At 50.7% G+C, this 17,469-nt stretch overlaps 1 protein-coding gene across 2 annotated transcripts; it reads left to right on the forward strand.

Annotated features, from left to right (window-relative positions):
- The first annotated feature begins 1,310 nt into the window (after window positions 1-1,310).
- Window positions 1,311-17,006, forward strand: LOC123355979 (perilipin-3-like). Of its 2 annotated transcripts, none has more exons than XM_044998876.1 (8): window positions 1,311-1,406; window positions 8,728-8,807; window positions 9,324-9,519; window positions 12,303-12,385; window positions 13,105-13,780; window positions 14,760-14,959; window positions 15,213-15,341; window positions 15,434-17,006. In XM_044998876.1, the coding sequence occupies exons 2-8, from the start codon at window positions 8,745-8,747 to the stop codon at window positions 16,010-16,012; spliced, it is 1,926 nt and encodes a 641-aa protein (XP_044854811.1). In that variant the 5' UTR covers window positions 1,311-1,406; window positions 8,728-8,744; the 3' UTR covers window positions 16,013-17,006. The 2 variants fall into 2 exon arrangements, with proteins under 2 accessions (XP_044854811.1, XP_044854812.1); XM_044998877.1 differs by having other exon boundaries at window positions 1,357-1,406; window positions 9,395-9,519; window positions 15,431-17,006.
- Window positions 17,007-17,469: the final 463 nt, after the last annotated feature.

Here is a 17,469-nt window from a genome sequence, read left to right on the forward strand (position 1 = left end):
TTGCGATCCCAGGATGAAAGACGCTACAGCAGAGCAAAGTATTCATTATGTTTATTATTTATTATTCTATCACAGAAGCACCTAGACACCCCAGTCAGGATCAGGGACCCATTATGCTAGACACTGTACAAAGAAAAGTCCCTGCCCCAAGGAGCTCACAGCTCACCTGAGGCTCATGTCATTTCATCATTGTGCAGTGTGGAGGCACAGTCACATGTATCAGCCCACTGCTGCTTGTGCCAATCCGTAGCCAGCTAAGATTTTAGAACAGGAGGGACCAGCCAACTCCCTTGTTAGCAATGGGACCTGGCCTCGGGGCAGGAGAGGACTGGAAGGTAAATATTCTGGCTTATTCAGACCATGGACCCCAGTTCTTTGAGGCACTTTGCGCACATTGGATTGCTTTCATGGCTCTTTATTTATGGGGTACCCCATAACATTTGGGGTCTCTGGCTAATTTACTAGCTTCTCTTAAGGAGCCAGGGTGCCCTCCTTCATACAGAGCAGCAAGGATGGGCATTGGGGTGGCATGAGAATGAGCTGCAGGGTTTGGCAACTCAAGGATTTAAGCAATTCGGGAGTTCATGGGGGTGGAGAAGGCATCTTGGGGGTTGTAGACAGGGTGGGTTTCATGGGGATGAAGCTAATTCCGGCAGTTCAGCAGCAGACAGAGGAAACAGAGAGGGTGAGTTGGGAATTGCACCAATACCACCCTATGCCAGTCAATTGGGGGAGGGGGAGAGAAGGACTCAGAAGCATCTCCTAAGACTCAGGAATACATAAAAGCACTGTGAAAATGAACTGCCACGTGAATGAACCTCGATGTGCTGTACTGTCCGCAAGCCCTGCAGTGCCCAGGAAGTCACCCCCAGCTCCCCCGATGCATGATAAATGTGCCCCCTGAAACGAGGCAGTTCCTACAGGGGTGCCCCCCAACCCCTTGCTATCATGGGGGCTTGCACCCAGAACCCCCACCGGCTGCTCTTCCTTCAGGACATGCCAACAGCAGCCCACCGGAGCGACGCTTTGGAGAATCAGAGCAGTGACTTTTGCAGTTCCCCACCTTTGTTCAGGCAGGCAGGGACTGGGAGCCCTGAACCGCTGGGCTGGGCTGAGCTGGGCCTCGCCTACCTCCCGCGTCTGGAGAACCGGAGCCACCTCCCCTCCGCTCCCGGACCTTTGGAATCTTGCGTTGCCACTTCCCTCTCAACATTCTAGCCCCGCCTGTCCCACCCACATCCCACTTCTGATTGGCCAGGATGGAGAGCGCCGCTCCTGGATTGGCTTTCTCCAGCTGTCCGTCACGAGCAGGGCAGTCCCGATCCGGACTCCGAATAGAACGTTGCCGGTGGCCCAGGAGAACAAAGGGTTCCCGGCGCCGGAGCGAGCAGGGGACCCAAGACCAGGTAAGCCCGGGCGGCAGGTGTAGGGTTGCAGCCTTGGATAGACTTGGTAGCTTGGCATGTTCAATGTCAGGCGAACTCTCTACCCCAGCTCGGTGCTCGGTGCGGATCTTTGGAACTGACCGTTTCCACTGCAACCAGGAGGGAGCTCAGACAGCTGGAGAATCAAATTTGTCTCTGCTCTGGGGGGCATTGGGGAAGATTTGGGGCCCGTCAGATTTGCCCCGGCCCCCTTGTGTAGTTATTTACAAGCCGTGCAACGTGGGTGTGAAACGCTACCAGATCCGAATGTCTGGCGTCAAAACGACACAGACTGCAGGGGAAAGGAAGAATCGGGCCCCTGCTTTTGACCTTTTATCCCTGGTCTCTCCAAGACCATCTCCAAACTGAGAGGGCAGCAAGGCTGAAAAGTAGCCAGTTAAGGCTGCCCTTGTCTCAGCCCTTCCCCATGCATCTGCCTGTGGGAGAGAGACTTTTAAAGAGCTGTGGGGAGACCAGTGCTAACAAGACCTGCAATATCTCTCTCTCTCTAGGGTGACCAGACAGCAAGTGTAAAAAATCGGTACGGGGTGGAGGGTAATAGGTGCCTATATAAGAAAAAGCCCCCAAAATCGGAACTGTCCCTATAAAATTGAGACATCTGGTCACCCTACTCTCTCTCTCTCTCACACACACACACACAACTTAGCTTTATGTGTATTTGTTTTGTTCCCTACTTTCTGTGCAGTTTTTTTTCGGGGGTGGGGGGTGTCTTCCTAGCCTGTAAGCTCTTCAAGGGCAGACACACTGTCCTATGTCTGTACGGTGCAGAATTCCACCCCTGGAGCTATTATGGATGCGACCATAATAGAAATTAGAAGGGGCATGTGGTTTTCAGAAGCCTGCTACTGGTAGTGAGGATGCTCCTGGCAGTTCAATTAATTCTTGGTGTGATTGCTTAGTGCTGCAGTTCTTGAACTGTGGCCCACGGGCCACTAGCAGCCTGCAGAAGAAAACATTTTGAGAAGCGAGTAATGGGAGGCACTCCATGGGAGGGTTGATCCCTTATGAAGTGGGGTGGGCTATAGGCAAAGAACTGACTTATTGAGTTCTGTTTACCTCTAATGTTAACACAGACTTTGTGGCTATCCAAGGGAGGTCAGCAATCCAATGACTAAGAGAAACTGATGAGTTAAACCTTAGGGGCTCACTCCAGTTTCCAGGACCTTGAGACCTGCCTGTAACTTTTCTGTAGTGGTGACCATCTGGCATAGGCATGATACAGACATTCAGTATTTCTGCAGTAGGATAATAGTAGAACCTAAAAAATGATGGTAGCTGTACATGCCTAGAGTTGCTGCTTTAGACGCTAGCTTCCAAGGGAAGAAAAAGCAACTAATTACACAAGGCTCTGCTAGAAACCTTACAGGGAATCCAGCTATGCTAATTATTAAGCACTGACAACATGCTCTGTGCTGCACAAGATACAAATAGAGTCCCTGACCTAAAAGATTTCAGAGTAAACAAGACAGACAGTAGACAGGATGCAATAAGACCAGAGCACAGTCTGACTCTCTACTCAATCCATACGGCTCGCTTACATCAGTGGTTCTCAACCAGAGGTCCGAGGCCCTCTGGGGGCCTTGAGGATGTTTCAGAGGGTCTGCCAAAATAAACCAGAAAGCAGGGCTGGCGATAGAGTCACTGGAGCCCAGGGAGGGACGAACACCGAAGCCTGAGCCCCGCTGCCTACGGCCGAAGTTGAAGCCTGAACCCTGCCGCATGGGGCTGAAACCAACTTAGCTTTGCGGAGCCCCCTGTGGTGTGGGGCCTTGGCCAGTTGCCCTGCTGGCTATCCCCTAATGCTGGCCCTGGCTTTTAATTTACTGGATATGCAGGAAACCATGTTTTGTGGCACGGAGTTTTTATAGCGTTGGGGAGAGGGGCTCAGAAAGAAAAATGTTGAGACCCCTCACACCACGTTACAAAACTCCTTGGACCCGTGTCTTCCAAGGCAGCCAGTGACATTTATGTTTTGTGGGTGCATCAATTTTGGGGGGGTTGGGGCAAGACCTCTTGGGCCTGATGGTCAGAGAAGCTGTGGAGCCACATCTCCCAGCAATTCTGAAACCTAAGGCCCAAGTTGGGAATCACTGGCCACTTCTGAAAATGTTGGCCGTGACACCTCTTCTGAGCACAATGCACTGTACAACCAACCCTTGTTGTTAGCGCCACGTTCCAGACAGGGAGTCGTGTTGTTTAGTCACCCAGCAAGTCAGTGGTAGAACTGGGATGGGAACCCAGGACACCTGACAGAGTCAAGTGCTTTAACCACAAGACCACACACCCATTCACATTCTTTCTAGTGTTCCCTCCTCCCATCCAAACTATTAACCCTAGCCGTCTCTCATAAAAGAGTCATTAGCTATCCAGTCTACCTAGTTTCCTAGTTCCTATTGATCAATCAGTCCTTGCCAGTTGGAGGAGAGAGGCTGGACTTCAAAGATTACTTGAATGTGGGAAGCAGATTTCCAGACTGATGAGATCCCAGATTTCTATTTGCATAAGAATGTAGCAAATAAAGCTGACATAACCAGCAGCAAACAGCAGCAGAGCCTGTTTCCACATGTAGGTAAAAACGACTTTGCACTCAAGCCATCTCCTGGCTCTCACAAGCAATTCACATTCAGGCTGATAAAGCAATGGAAGCAGCTTAGTCCTTACTTTGATAAGCAGAACCTCATGTGGTCTTGAGCAAACATCTGGCCCATCCTCTGCAGACAGCAATGTCCAGAATGTGCTGAATTGGAAAAGCAGGCTGGGGTATTCCACAAGGGCAAACTGGCCTGTCTGAAAGACGCCCTCCTCCAACTAGGATCAAACGTTTTTGTTGCAACAGCAAGTCATTTCAAAGGGATGAACGGGCTTCTGGTCTCTGCAATCAGATGGAAGTTTCAATCACTGAACACTATTGAGCTATACTAGCAAAAAAAAAAAAAGGTCTTGAGATACCAGTGGCCTGATTTTTTCCCCCGCTAGAGGTGCTGAGCACCTGCAATATCCACCGATGTCAATGGGAGTGTGAGGCTGCTCAGCGTCTCTGAAAAATCAGGCCGCAGGATTGCAAGGGCCTGCCTACGCTGCAGATACTGGCGCTGTAAGAAGGGCTGGTCCCACCTACGCAGGCACGTGCAAACTGTGTTTTAACACGCTCATGCCCCAAGCACCGTGTCACTCACATATTGAACATTGTACCAAAACCAGGCCTGTAGTGTCTAGTTTAACACCAGCAGCTCTCCTTTAACGCCAAAGGAGCTGATCCTGATTTCCACCAGCGAGAGTGAGAGGAAACTCAGGCCCTCGGTTTTTCTCAGGCTGCCCAAGGAGAGAGGTGTTCTGTCCTTGCTTGTTGACACGCTAATTAGGAGACAATCTTACGGTGCAAGGTTTTAACTCTAGATTAACCCAGACTCCAAGGCCAGGGAGATATATTGCAAAAACAAAGTGCATTTCCAGACTGAAAACAAGAACTAATTGTGGGCAGGAGATGCCCAGCGAGGTGTTGCATCATCTGTGCGCTGTGTTTGTGTGTGTGTGTGTGGAAGGGCAGGGGGGTCCCTTTGCCAAATGCTGTAGCTGACTCAGCCTAGCCTTTGACAACAAACCAGCCTCCTGAAAGTGTAAGAGGAATACCCACTAGCTGCTGGTGCGTCCTGTGAGCAGCCTATTGATTCCTGGTACTGGGCCTTCATCACTCCAGGGCCGCCCAGAGGATTCAGGGGGCCTGGGGTCTTTGGCGGTGGGGGCCCCCGCTCAGGCGGTAATTCGGCGGCGGAGAGGTCCTTCCGCTCCAGGACCCGCCGCCAAAGTGCCCCAAAGGCCCGCGGCGGGGATCCCCTGCCACTGAATTACTGCCGAAGACCCAGCACTTCGGCGGTGGGTCCCGCTTCGGCGGTAATTCGGCGGCGGGGGGTCCTTCCGCCCCAGAGTCGAAGGACCTCCCACCGCCAAAGACCCGGAGCGGAAGAAGTGAAGGACCCCGCTCCAGGGCCCCCGAAAAACTCTCGTGGGGGCCCCTGCGGGGCCTGGGGCAAATTGCCCCACTTGCCCCCCCCCCCTCTGGGCAGCCCTGCACCACTCCCAGGCCCTGCCTACGTTAGGAAAACTTTCTACAAATTTCCCAGGCTGGCTAACACTGAGGTTTGTGTTCACAGCAGAGTTGGCCCGAGCCCTCACCCGGGTGTTGCCCCAAACCCCCCTCCCATCCACACACAATCTTCTCACCCGAGTGGGGTGTTAGTTTCAACCCAGGCAAGCTGGCCTGCCTGGGGGGTGGGTGGGTTAGAGCCCAGGTGCTACCTTCCCCAGGGCTGGTAACTAGCCACTTTGCCGTGAGGATGCGGGATAAACCACACGAGTGCCGACAGTCCTCCGGCACCTTCCCACCATTCCCCCACACCGCGTGGCCAGAAGGACAGACAAGTTCTCCCACAATTCACTGGGAAAGCGTCCTAGAGTGTCTCAGCTCAGTGCGACACAAAGACCCATGCACGCTGGGCAGCACAGCGCCAGTGCGGAGGACACAGGAACGGGGCTGGGCTTTGCTGTGGTGCTGGGGTAGTGCCAATCACTGGGGCCGGCTCAGCAGTGCAGACAGACCCTGGTGCCGTTTCGCCAGGGTAGGTGTTGTTTAGATTGTGGCAGTGCCGAGTGGGCCCCCTGTTCAGGCACCCTCTTGCGCAAGGTGCTGTACCCACGTAAACGGAACGCCCCACAGGGCTTACCAAGCGGCGCTGGCTGGGGTGGGTGGAGACAGCTCGCCAGATGCTGCCACCAGCGCTAACACTCTTATTATTTGTACAGCGGCGGGGCCTAACCAGGCCCAATTCAGGATCGAGGCCCCATTGTGCCAGGTGCTGTACATCCACAAAACATGGTCTAACTGGTGCAGGGTTAAAAATGCCAGGGCAGCCAGAAGTCCATCCACACTATGTGTGTTAGACTTAAATACCACAGCCCAGAGGCATGCACGGGGGGGGGGGGAAGCAGGGGGACAGCCCCCCCCATCAGCAGGGGCACAGAACTCCTCTGACCCCGGGGCCGCTGGGGAAGGGGGAGGAGACAGCTCCTCCAGCCACGGGGGGGCACAGAAAGTGCCCCTCCAAAAGCAGCCAAATTGTTACTCCTGTGCCAGCCACTGCCACAGCCCGTGCCCCCCAAGAGCCCAGTCCACAAGCTCCAGGGTCCCAGTTCAGGGCAGCACTTAAGCACATTTGAGTCACATTGACTTCGGTGAGACTTCAGGATGAGTCTAATTAGACAACGTGCACTTAAGTACTCTCCTGAATTGGGGCCTCGGTGCTCTGACAGTTGGTTAGAGACTGCTTCAATGGTTGCCATAAAACATCAACCAATAACAACCAAGTAGCTGGTTAGTAAGGACGCTGATAGCGATATTGTGTATTTTCTTCAGTCTCCCCTAGCTGTGTGCATAGCTAGCCTATTCTAACACATGCTGTCTTCAAGGATTTCCTCGTCCTCCTTTCCTCAGCTTCTCCCTAGTGCTTACATCCAGTGTTGCATCTTACCCTGAATTTGATTGTAAGCTTTTCAGGGCAGGGGCCATCTGTCTACTCTGTAGGTTAGGGGATACTGCAACAGACGAACACATCAGTAGGAACAGGCACCCAGCAGCATCGCAACTCCAACGGACAAAATAAATGAACTGAACTAGCCAGCAAGTCAAGGCAGCAGGATATACCCCCTTCCGCTCCACTCCACCCCCTCCTGCCCCCCCCCCCACAAAGTTCTAAGACTTCCAAAGTTGCTATTGCTGGTGGAGCTGAACTGGTGTTAGCAGTGATGGGAATGTGATAAAGCATCCCTAGTGTAGGCAGAGCTGCGGCGAGAGAGACTCCAAGATCAGTGGCCTCGCAGAGGACTGTGTCGAATGAGTCTTGAAACAAACATGGCAGTCACTATTACTAGTTCATAAAATTGTTAATGGTGGAAGTGCCTGCCACTGTGTCAGCATCTCTGTTATGTGATTGGCCTGTGTGTCTCTCTCTCATGGGAGTTAAGGTTTTGCCAGGGTGCTCTCAAACACTACATCCTGTTGGGAAATAGACCGAGACATGGGGAAACCCAGCTTAACGTCAGAATCAATGGGGGAAATCTGAGCTTTTCAAAGCTGTTGTTAAGCAAATTCAGTTGTCTTAAAAATAGAACTTTAAACACCATTGTCATCATGACAATGAGCTAACCAGGTTTCCAAAATTAGAACTCTGAAAACCTGCCTTCCCCACTCATTCCACGGCTAAGATGCAGTTTCTCTCTTGCAACAGTCACTGTCAAGATGACATATTGGATTGTTAATTCTTGTCTTTACAGTTAAGCTTGGATGGATTCAGTTTTTATCAGTAAATGTCGATAAACATCAATTCCACCATGCACACCCAATCCCATGGAAACATATTTCCATCAAGGATGGTCAAAATTTACAGATCGGCAAAATAAGAAAAATGCTGCTTGAGAAATGTATGAGTTTGATTTAAGGCTATTGACTTTGTATAGTTTGACATGTGATGTTGCCAGTTTGCATTTTAATGGTTATAAAGCTTTAACTTTTTGAATCTCAGTGTCTGCTGTCCTTAAATAATTATTGTCTGAACCCCCCCCTAATTTCCCACAACCATGAAAATTTTAAATTGATAAAAATCAAAAAGCGCTTAAAAATAAAAATCTATATTATCCATCAAAATTCTAAAAAAATACACCTCAAATTCTGCCAAGATTAATTATAGTAAGATGAGGAACAACATGCAGTGCCACAAGCCACCATCTTCTGCAGGGTGCAAGCTTTTATTCAAGCATCCTAGACTTTATAGCTGCAGAGAGGACATTCAGAACATGAAACTGATGCCTGAGTGTCTCTGTCTTCTAGACAGATATATCAGGCCTCATATGAGTAAGTACTGCCCCAATTCATCTTACTGGGGTGCTAACTCTGATGTCTAAGAAATTAATGTATCCACACAATTTCAGTGCTGCTTATTTTAGTGAGAACATCCAGCTGAGGTGGGATGGTGGAAGAAGGTTGGGTAGATTGATATTGCTTCTCTCCTACATGCACATTCTGATTCCTGTTAAAGATTCACATTAACTCATGAAATCTCTATGACTAGATGGAGCTATTGTAAGGAATAGGAAGAGGAACTCTGAAGTTCCTAAAATGCGGTGGACAATAATCCAGGTGCATGTGGCGTTATACTGTCCACCGGCTGTTGCTGGCAATATCACAAGGCTAACTCATAATGTTGTAACTGTTCTTTTTCTCTCCTTTCAGTTGCATCCAACTTCACAATGGCATCTGGAAACAAGGCCACGAATACTGGCCCTCCAAAGGCTGAAGTAAAGCAGCAAGTGGTAGGTAAAACACGGGTAGCTAGTATTATAAAGTGTAATCCTCGGTTCACCTGCCAACAGGTATTTCAGTGCACTAACTCATGCCAGCATCCCAACATCCAGGCAAGAGAGGAGTCCAGCCACACAGACTGCTTTGAGGCTCTAGTTTAATATGGAGAATGCAGTTTCCTCTTGCTCGGGAGAGGGCGGTAACGTCACATGTGGGCGGAGCTCCGTAAGGCTGAAATCTGGGAGACCGATCTGCCATGGGTTCCAGTGCTAAATCCAGGTAGGGTGATGTTAAATCGGTACATGACGGACAAGAAGCATGGTCCTGAGTTCTAATCCCCGCTCTGTCATTGACTCCTGGTGTGGCCCTGAGACGGTCCCTTCACCTCTCTGTCACTGCACTTGAGCAGATAGAGGACAGAGTGGTTTCCGTAAAGGCCCTCTCTGGGAATATGCATGGCTCAGACTACAGTTTATATTCAGCCACAGGATCTGCCACTAATGTCACTTCTTTTTTCCCTTGCTCAGAACGTAGTAAACAGGGTGGCCGGCTTGCCGTTTATCAGCTCTGCCTACAACCTGGTCTCCTCTGCTTACAGCTATGCCAAGGGGATACACCCGTACGTCAGCAACGTCTGCAGCGTGGCAGAGACCGTGGCTGCCATGGCAGTGGGCAGTGCAGTTGGTGGCGTGCAGCCAATTCTAAGCCACCTGGAACCTCAGAGTGAGTAAACACCGAGACAGGTGATTCCTCCCTTGTGCAGGGGTGGGAGAACCCTCATGGGACATCTCAGACTACACTGCATGGCCACAGAGCGGGAGGGCTCAGGACACAGACCAGCAGGGAAGACTTGTTTAACAGGAGAGCAGCATTAGGTAGCTGGCTCATTCTCCCATCCCAGCACGTTAGTCCCATGGCGTGAACTGCTGAGAGTATTGGTGATGTGGTTAAGGTCTGTTTGTGACGCCTAATATGGGGCAGGAAGAGAAAAAACAGCTTTGGGGTTAACACCCTTCCTACTATACATGCTCCTCAACTAGCATCTGAGTTATTTCCGAGTCATACAGGGATATTATAAAGAATAGCCAACAAGGATTTGTGAATAACAAATCATGCCAAGCCAACCTTATATCCTTCTTCGACAGGGTTACTGGTCTAGTGGATGAGGAGAAGCTGTGGGCCTGATATATTGTGATTTTTAGTAAGGCTTTTGACCGGGGCGGCTCCCGGCACCAGCGCACCAAGTGCATTCCTGGGGCAGCAAGCCGCGGGGGAGGGGAGGGGGGCAGCCTGCCGGTCACCGTGAGGGTGGCAGTCAGGCTGCCTTCGGCGGCCTGCATGCGGGAGGTCCGCCGGTCCTGTGGCTACAGCAGCAATTCGGCAGCGGGTACGCTGAAGGCGTGGGACCGGCAGACCTCCCGCAGGCAAACCGCCGAATCCGCGTGACTGGCGGACCTCCCGCAGGTGCGCCAGCGAAAGCTGCCTGATTGCCGTGCTTGGGGCGGCAAAATACATAGAGCCGCCCCTGCTTTTGACACAATCCCCCCACATGACATTCTCATAAGCAAAGCAGGGAACTGTGGACTAGATGAAATAATTACAAGGTGGGTGCAGAATTTGTTGAAAGATCATTCTCAAGGAGTAGTTATCACTGGTTTGCTGTCAAACTGGGAGGGTGTATCTCATGGTCAGTCCTGGGTCCCGTACTGTTCAATATCATCATTAATGATGTGAAGAATGGAAATTACACTTATAAAATTTGTGGATGACACCAGGATGGGAGGAGTTGCAAGCACATTGGAGGACAGGAGTAGAATTTAAAACCACCGAGACAAATTAGAGAATTGGTCTGAAATCAACCAGATGAAAGTCAATAAAGACAAGTGCAAAGTACTACACTTAAGAAGGAAATTCACATGCAAAACTACAAAATGGGGAATAATGGCTAGGCAGTAGCACTGCTGAAAAGGATCTGAGGTTTATAGAAGAAGTGAGATTTTTTTACCCACGAAAGCTTATGCCCAAATAAATCTGTTAGTCTTTAAGGTGCCACCAGCCTCCTTGTTGTTTTTGCGGATACAGACTAACACGGCGACCCCCTGATACTTGAGGGTTATAGTGGATCGCAGCTTGAATTTGAATTGACATTGTGATGCAGTTACGAAAATGTCTAATATCATTCTGGGGTATATTAATAGGAGTGTCAGACGTTAGACATGGGATGTAATTGTCCTGCTGTACCCCGCACTGGCGTAGCCTCGGGTGGATATTGTGTCCAATTCCGAGTGCCACACTTTAGGACAAACCGGAGAGAATCCAGAGGGGAGGGGAAGAAAGTGATAAAAGCCTTAGAAAACCCGACCGATGAGGAAAGGTTAACAAAACTGGGCATGTTTAGTCTTGAGAAACGAAGACTGAGGGGGGAACGTAATAAGTCTTCTGTTCTAAAGAGGATGGTGATCAGTTGTTCTCCGTGCCCACTGAAGGCAGGACAAGAAGTCATGAGTTTAATCTGTAGCAAGGGAGAGTTAGGTTAGATATTAGGAAAAACTTTTGAACTATAAGAATAGTGAAGCTCTGGACCAGGCTTCCAAGGGAGGGGGTGGAATCCCCATCACTGGAGGTTTTAAGAACAGGTTGGATAAACCCCTGTCAGGGTTGGTCAAGGTTTACTTGGTCCTGCATCGGCTCAGGGGACTAGACTTGATGACCCGTCGAGGTCCCTTCCAGCCCTACATTTCCATGATTCTGTCTCCTCTCGCCGCCATATTTCCCATCCACCTTAGCGAACTCTTTCCAACAAGAGCTGGGCTTGCTTGGCACAGACCGCAAGGAACCAACAGTTCCTCCATTTAACTTCTTTGCTTAACCATTGCACTGCTGACTCCTCCACCCTGCTGCCCCATGGGTTCAGCCAGATCGTGAGCCCAGTGAAATTAATGGAAGATTTTGCCATTGACTCCAGTGAGACTGGAATCTAGCCCTTTGCGCCACTCTGTGTTCTCTGACCTGCTTGACATGTTTGCCATCCAGAACTTGGGACGCTGTGCATTTCACCCAGGGCAGTACTGGAGTCTGGTATTAAATCGGAGTCCGGGGTGCCTACTACTCAGCTATTCCATTCTTGGGCAAGAGGGGCTGGTTAGTCTTTTTTGCCCCATAGCTTGAGGTTTTCTTTCTATCCTCCAGCCTTCAGCTGGAGGACCAACAAGAGTCCTTCCTCCCAGTTAATATGGCTCCCAAGTGGCTGCAACTGAGCAATAAAGACACCCCCTCCGATGGAGAAGTGTGCTAAGCTCTGCATGGAGCAACCTCCTGCCATTACAGGGAGTCGGGTTCCCAAAGGGCATGGCCGCAAGGCTACACAAACCAATCCGGTTGTGTTGTCTTTGTGAAGCTTTTATCCTGGCTGTCCAGGCTCCCTCTGCCAGGCCTTGCCACTGCGAGCAGGAGCCAAACTGAAACAGATTCAGAGAACTAAAGTCTGTGCCTCTCCCTCTCTCTAGTCGCTTCAGTAAACGAGTACGCCTGCAAGAGACTGGACAAACTGGAGGAGAACCTGCCCTTCCTGCAACAACCAACGGAGAAGGTGAGCGTCTCTGCATCCAGCGTTCTGCCCCAGGAGGGGAAGCTACAATTTGCTCGAGGGCCAATGCTACGGATAGGGAGGCATAGGCCTGCCATAGGGAAACAGATGGGTTGCAGCGCTTAGCCGAGAGGGAGAGACGTGAACTCTGATTTAAGAGACATTTGCTTTGGGCTAGAAAAGGAGCTGCCCGCTGACAGAGAGGCTAAGGGCCAGATCCTTGGCAGGTGTAAGTGGCGCTGACGTCATGGAGCTACACCAGTTCATGCTGCCTGTTGGCACTACGCAGTGGTCCCCAACCTTTTCGTCTGGTGGGCGCCAGACGAAGGACCGTGACGGCGGTGGAGCACCCGCCGAAATGCCGTCGAATTTCTGCGGCATTTAGGCGGCAATGCCTCTTGATGACGTCGTTTGCCAGCGGCAAGTGACGTCATCGAGAGGTGTCGCCGCTGAAACGCCGCAGAAATTTGGCAGCATTTCGGCGGATGCTCCATCGCCGGCCAGGACGCGGGCGCATTTAGATGCCCCGTTGGGGCACCGCGTTGGGGACCCCTACCCTACAGCTTTGGGAACTAATAGATGACATTACCGAGCCATGCCACTACTTATCTAGAGAAGGACCACTTGGGAAGGAAGGGGTATCTGAGGTTGTTTTTTCCAGTGGGGAGATACCAGTCTTTGAGTGAGTGCACAATAATCTTTCCTCTGGCTCTCCCCTCTAGGTCATTTCAGACACCAAGCAGATGGTGTCTACTAAAGTGATGAGTGCTGTGGATGCTGCCTATGGCGCGAAAGATGCGGTCACCAGCACAGTGGCCGGAGCTGTAGATGTAACAAAAGATGTTGTCCAGGGCAGCATCGAGCTGACCAAATCAGTGGTGTCCTCCACTGTCAGTACTGCCAAGGAAGCCGCTTGTGGTGCAAAGGACATTGTGACCAACAGGGTGACTGAAGCAGTGGACCTGACCAGAGGGACTGTCCAGGACAGCGTTGAGCTGACCAAATCGGTGGTGTCCTCCACTGTCAATACCGCCAAGGAAGCCGCCTGTGGCGCAAAGGACATTGTGACCAACAGGGTGACTGAAGCAGTGGACCTGACCAGAGGGACTGTCCAGGACAGCGTTGAGCTGACCAAATCGGTGGTGTCCTCCACTGTCAATACTGCCAAGGAAGCCGCCTGTGGCGCAAAGGATATCGTGACCAGCAAAGTGAATACAGTTGTAGGGCGGAGCAGAGAGGCTGTCCAGGACGGCGTGGAGATGACCAGTTTCGTGGTGACCAACAGCCTAAATAAAGCCAAGGCAGCGGGCCAGCTGGTGGCGAGTGGAGTGGATGCTGTGCTGTTGAAATCAGAGGCGCTGGTGGATCATTACCTCCCCATGACAAATGAGGAACTGGGTGAGAAAGTGCTTAGCCATTCTACAGCAGTGGTTCTCAACCAGGGGTACATGTAACCCTCGGGGTACACGGACATCAACTCATCTAGCTGTTTGCCTAGTTTGACAATGGGCTACGTAAAATTTCATACAGACAATGATTTGTTTATACTGCTCTATATACTATACACCGAAAAGGAAATAAAATATTTATATTCCAATTGATTTATGTTATAATTATATGGTAAAAATGAGAAAGTTGGCAATTTTTCAGTAATAGTGTGATGTGACACTTTTGTATACTTAAGTCTGATTTTGTAAGCAGATTTTGTTTTTAAGTGAGGTGAAACTTGGGCGTACGCAAGACAAATCAGACTCCTGAAAAGGGTACAGTGCTCTGGAAAGGTTGAGAGCCACTGCTCTACAGCATGTGCTAGCAATAGAAACTGCAGTCCCCTCTCCTCCATCCAAGCTCAGACACTGTTGCTTCTGCTAGATGGCAGAGGCCTTCTCCGGTCTTGGGACAGGTAAGTTGCTTTAGACTTGTCACCCCAATGACTTTCTCTCAACATTAGGAGCTGGCATGCGACACAGGGAGGAGGTTCCGATATTCGCTAGCTACTGCTTTGTCTTATTTGCCTTGAAACTGGTGGGTAAAAGCAGGTGAGATCTGTGCAAAAAACAAACAAACAAACAAACAAAAAGTGCATTCTTCATCCCTTCAGGCAGCTGCTGTCCTCTCAAAACATGTGTCTGAGCACTAATAATAACCACTAGTTCTTTCTTCAATTGATCTCAAAATGCTTTAAAAAGGCAGCCAGTGTCATTATCCCCATTTTACAGATAGGGAAACAGAGGCACAGAGACAAGGAGTGGGGCCATTAGGTCATGCTAGGGCTAGACTGTGTGGCGACGATCTTGTGCAATGGGCCCGAGAGGACCATCGCTGAGGACGGGCGTTCCTGCTGATAACCTGACCCTTATATGGTTGTTCTCTTCAGTTAAACTTGCTATAGCCATCGAGGGCTTCAGCATGGCCTCCGTGGAAGAGCAGAAACAGCGGCAGAGTTACTTTGTGCGCCTGGGTTCCCTCTCAAACAAAGTCCGCCATCGAGCCTACCAGCACTCCCTGAACAAGCTGCGGCTTGTCAAGCAAAACATCCAGGATACTCTTTCCCAACTCCAGCTGGCAATAAACCTAGTAAGTACACCCCCTTTCCCGCCCTGGCGGCGCAAAGCATTCCACCCCAGTGCTAAATGGCTCTGTTCCCAGGGTGCCCTCTGGGTCACACGTCTACCTGCGTTCCCATCTCTGCTTGATGTGCAGCAGCTTCCTTGGTGTGGTACTGCCTGCTTCCTCTTCTCGGGACCCCACTGTGTAAGAGGGACTGGGCATTGCAGAGCTTCTTGCTGATCACAGGTATCTGCAATGATCATTCTTGTCTCCCTGCCAGATCGAATACGTAAAACAGGGCGTCGGGCATAAGCTTCAGGATAGGCTGGAGAAGCTTCAACAGCTGTGGACTGAGTGGAGCCAGACCCAGCCGAGGGGGAGCCGAGCTAAAGATGCTTCCCAGCCTGAGGTATCTCTAGTGGGGAGTACTCACAGGGACGGATGGTGCACTAAACACTGGTTTCACATTGTAGGTCTTACCCACTACTCTCCTCTCAGCAGGTCGAGCCTCGTACTCTAGCCATGGTGCGTATCATCACCCAGCAGCTGCACTCTGCCTATGTGAAGCTGGTATCCAGCATCCAAGGCCTCCCTAGCAACATCCAGGAAACAGTGCAGCAGGCCGTTAACAACGTGCAGCAGCTCCACGCTTCCTTTTCCAGAGCTGATTCCTTCCAGGACCTCTCCAGCAGCTCCCTCACCCAGAGCCGGGAGAAAGTGACAAAGGCCCAGGAGGCTCTGGATGCCCTACTGGAGTACGTCACACACAACACTCCCCTCAACTGGCTCGTTGGCCCCTTCACGCCGTCAATCAGAGTGACCCAAGAAGCCACAGAGGAGCCGAAAGAAATTAAGATGACTGAGATGATATCACCTGCACTGCAAGAGGTGGCTTCAGCCCAGAAGAAGGTGGCTGAGGTCCCCAGGGCACCAAAGAAGGAGATGGCTGTGGCACTGAAGGAGGAGACCAAGATACCTAAAGCACCAAAGGAGGCAATGAAAGCACTGAAGAAGGCAGTAGAGGAGTTGACCAGGGCATCAGAGAAGACGGTGGCTGAAAAAACAAAGAAAGATCCTTGAAATGTTCCAACTGTTGCAGCCAGCTTCCAACTATTCCAGCCCTGTAGGTTTTAGTCACTCATATATCTGCCAGACCCATCAAAGGGAGGGTGATTGCCTCTCTGCACCAACCCTGACACACTAGCCCATGCTCAGAGCTAACAAACAGTCAGCTCATCTAGCTGTATCTTGCAGGAAATTCACTAACCAAAGTGGCTTGACTGTCTGCACCTACCGCTCTTGCCTTGTTTCTGAAGCACCCTGTACTGAGGTGGGGGAGGGGGGGGTTCGCAGTGTTGGCCGTAAGAGCTGCACGCCTGTGGCAGTCCATGCGTGGATTGCTATGCCTAGCTGTGGACAGATGTAGAGGAAAGCAGCATTTCTTGCAAAAAGTCAAGCATGCATCCAAGCTGTGGACAGCTTAACACAACAAAATGATGCCCTTCACTTTTGATACTGTTTCCTCCTCTTAATTGTTATAGCTGTCCATCATGTACACTACAATATACGACCTCTTTTCTGACTGTTCTGCTCCCTGCAGGGCTGACACCATCAGCAGGGCAGTTGGCAGCAGCTGTGGATGTCTCCTTCCCAAGACCATTTCCAAACCTTTCTTTTGCACAGAAATAGTATCAAGGGAGGGATTTTTTTTTTAAAGTGCCAGTGTTCAATGGGACTTGTGCTCCCAACATACTCAGTGCTTTTAAAAATCCCACTCAAAAAACTAACTCTGTGCATGTCAGATTCACCCCAAGCACTCTGCAGCCACTGAAAAAAATGGCTAACAGCAGCTTTACCAGGAGTTGCTCAGATGGATCCAACATTGCCATGGTTGTGGGATTCATTGAGTTATAAAGTGGGAAGGATTGGTGCTGGTGTGTCTTGGTGATCAACTCCTAGTGACCCCTTTACTACTGATGCTTATTCCAATAGTCCCTCCAGAAACAAAGTGCTGAGCTTGAATTTATGGAGAAATGGCAACATGGTCTTGAAAATAAATCTCACTTGCTTTCAAACCACGAGAACTGTTTGCAGTGTCTCTCTCTCTCTCCTGGCATATTTAAATGTGAAGGTGGAGCACTTCTGATCAGGGCCGGTGCAAGGATAGTTTGTGCCCTAGGCAAAACTTCCACCTTGCACACACACCTCCTCGCACACCCAGCCCCTCCCCGGAGCATCGCTTATTATAAACTTTCAAAAATGAATACTGAACAATGTGGCATTTTTCATTAGAATTAATACAAGGGGGTCAGAGGAGATGATCACAACGGTCCCTTCTGGCCTGGGGGAAGCTATGAGCAAGGAGGAGGCTGAGAATGCCCCCAGCTCGCAGGGTCTCTAAATGTTCCCAGGCTCTGAGTACTTCGCCCTCCGGGGGAACCCAGGGGCAAGGAAGGCAGAGCCGGGCTCTCCCAGGTGAGGCTCTCCCTGGGGATCAGGGCCGGCTCCCCACATTGGCACAGTGCCACCGGGGGGAT

This window comes from Mauremys mutica, chromosome 24 (assembly GCF_020497125.1).
Source record: "Mauremys mutica isolate MM-2020 ecotype Southern chromosome 24, ASM2049712v1, whole genome shotgun sequence".
In the NCBI taxonomy this organism is placed as follows: Eukaryota; Metazoa; Chordata; order Testudines; family Geoemydidae; genus Mauremys; species Mauremys mutica.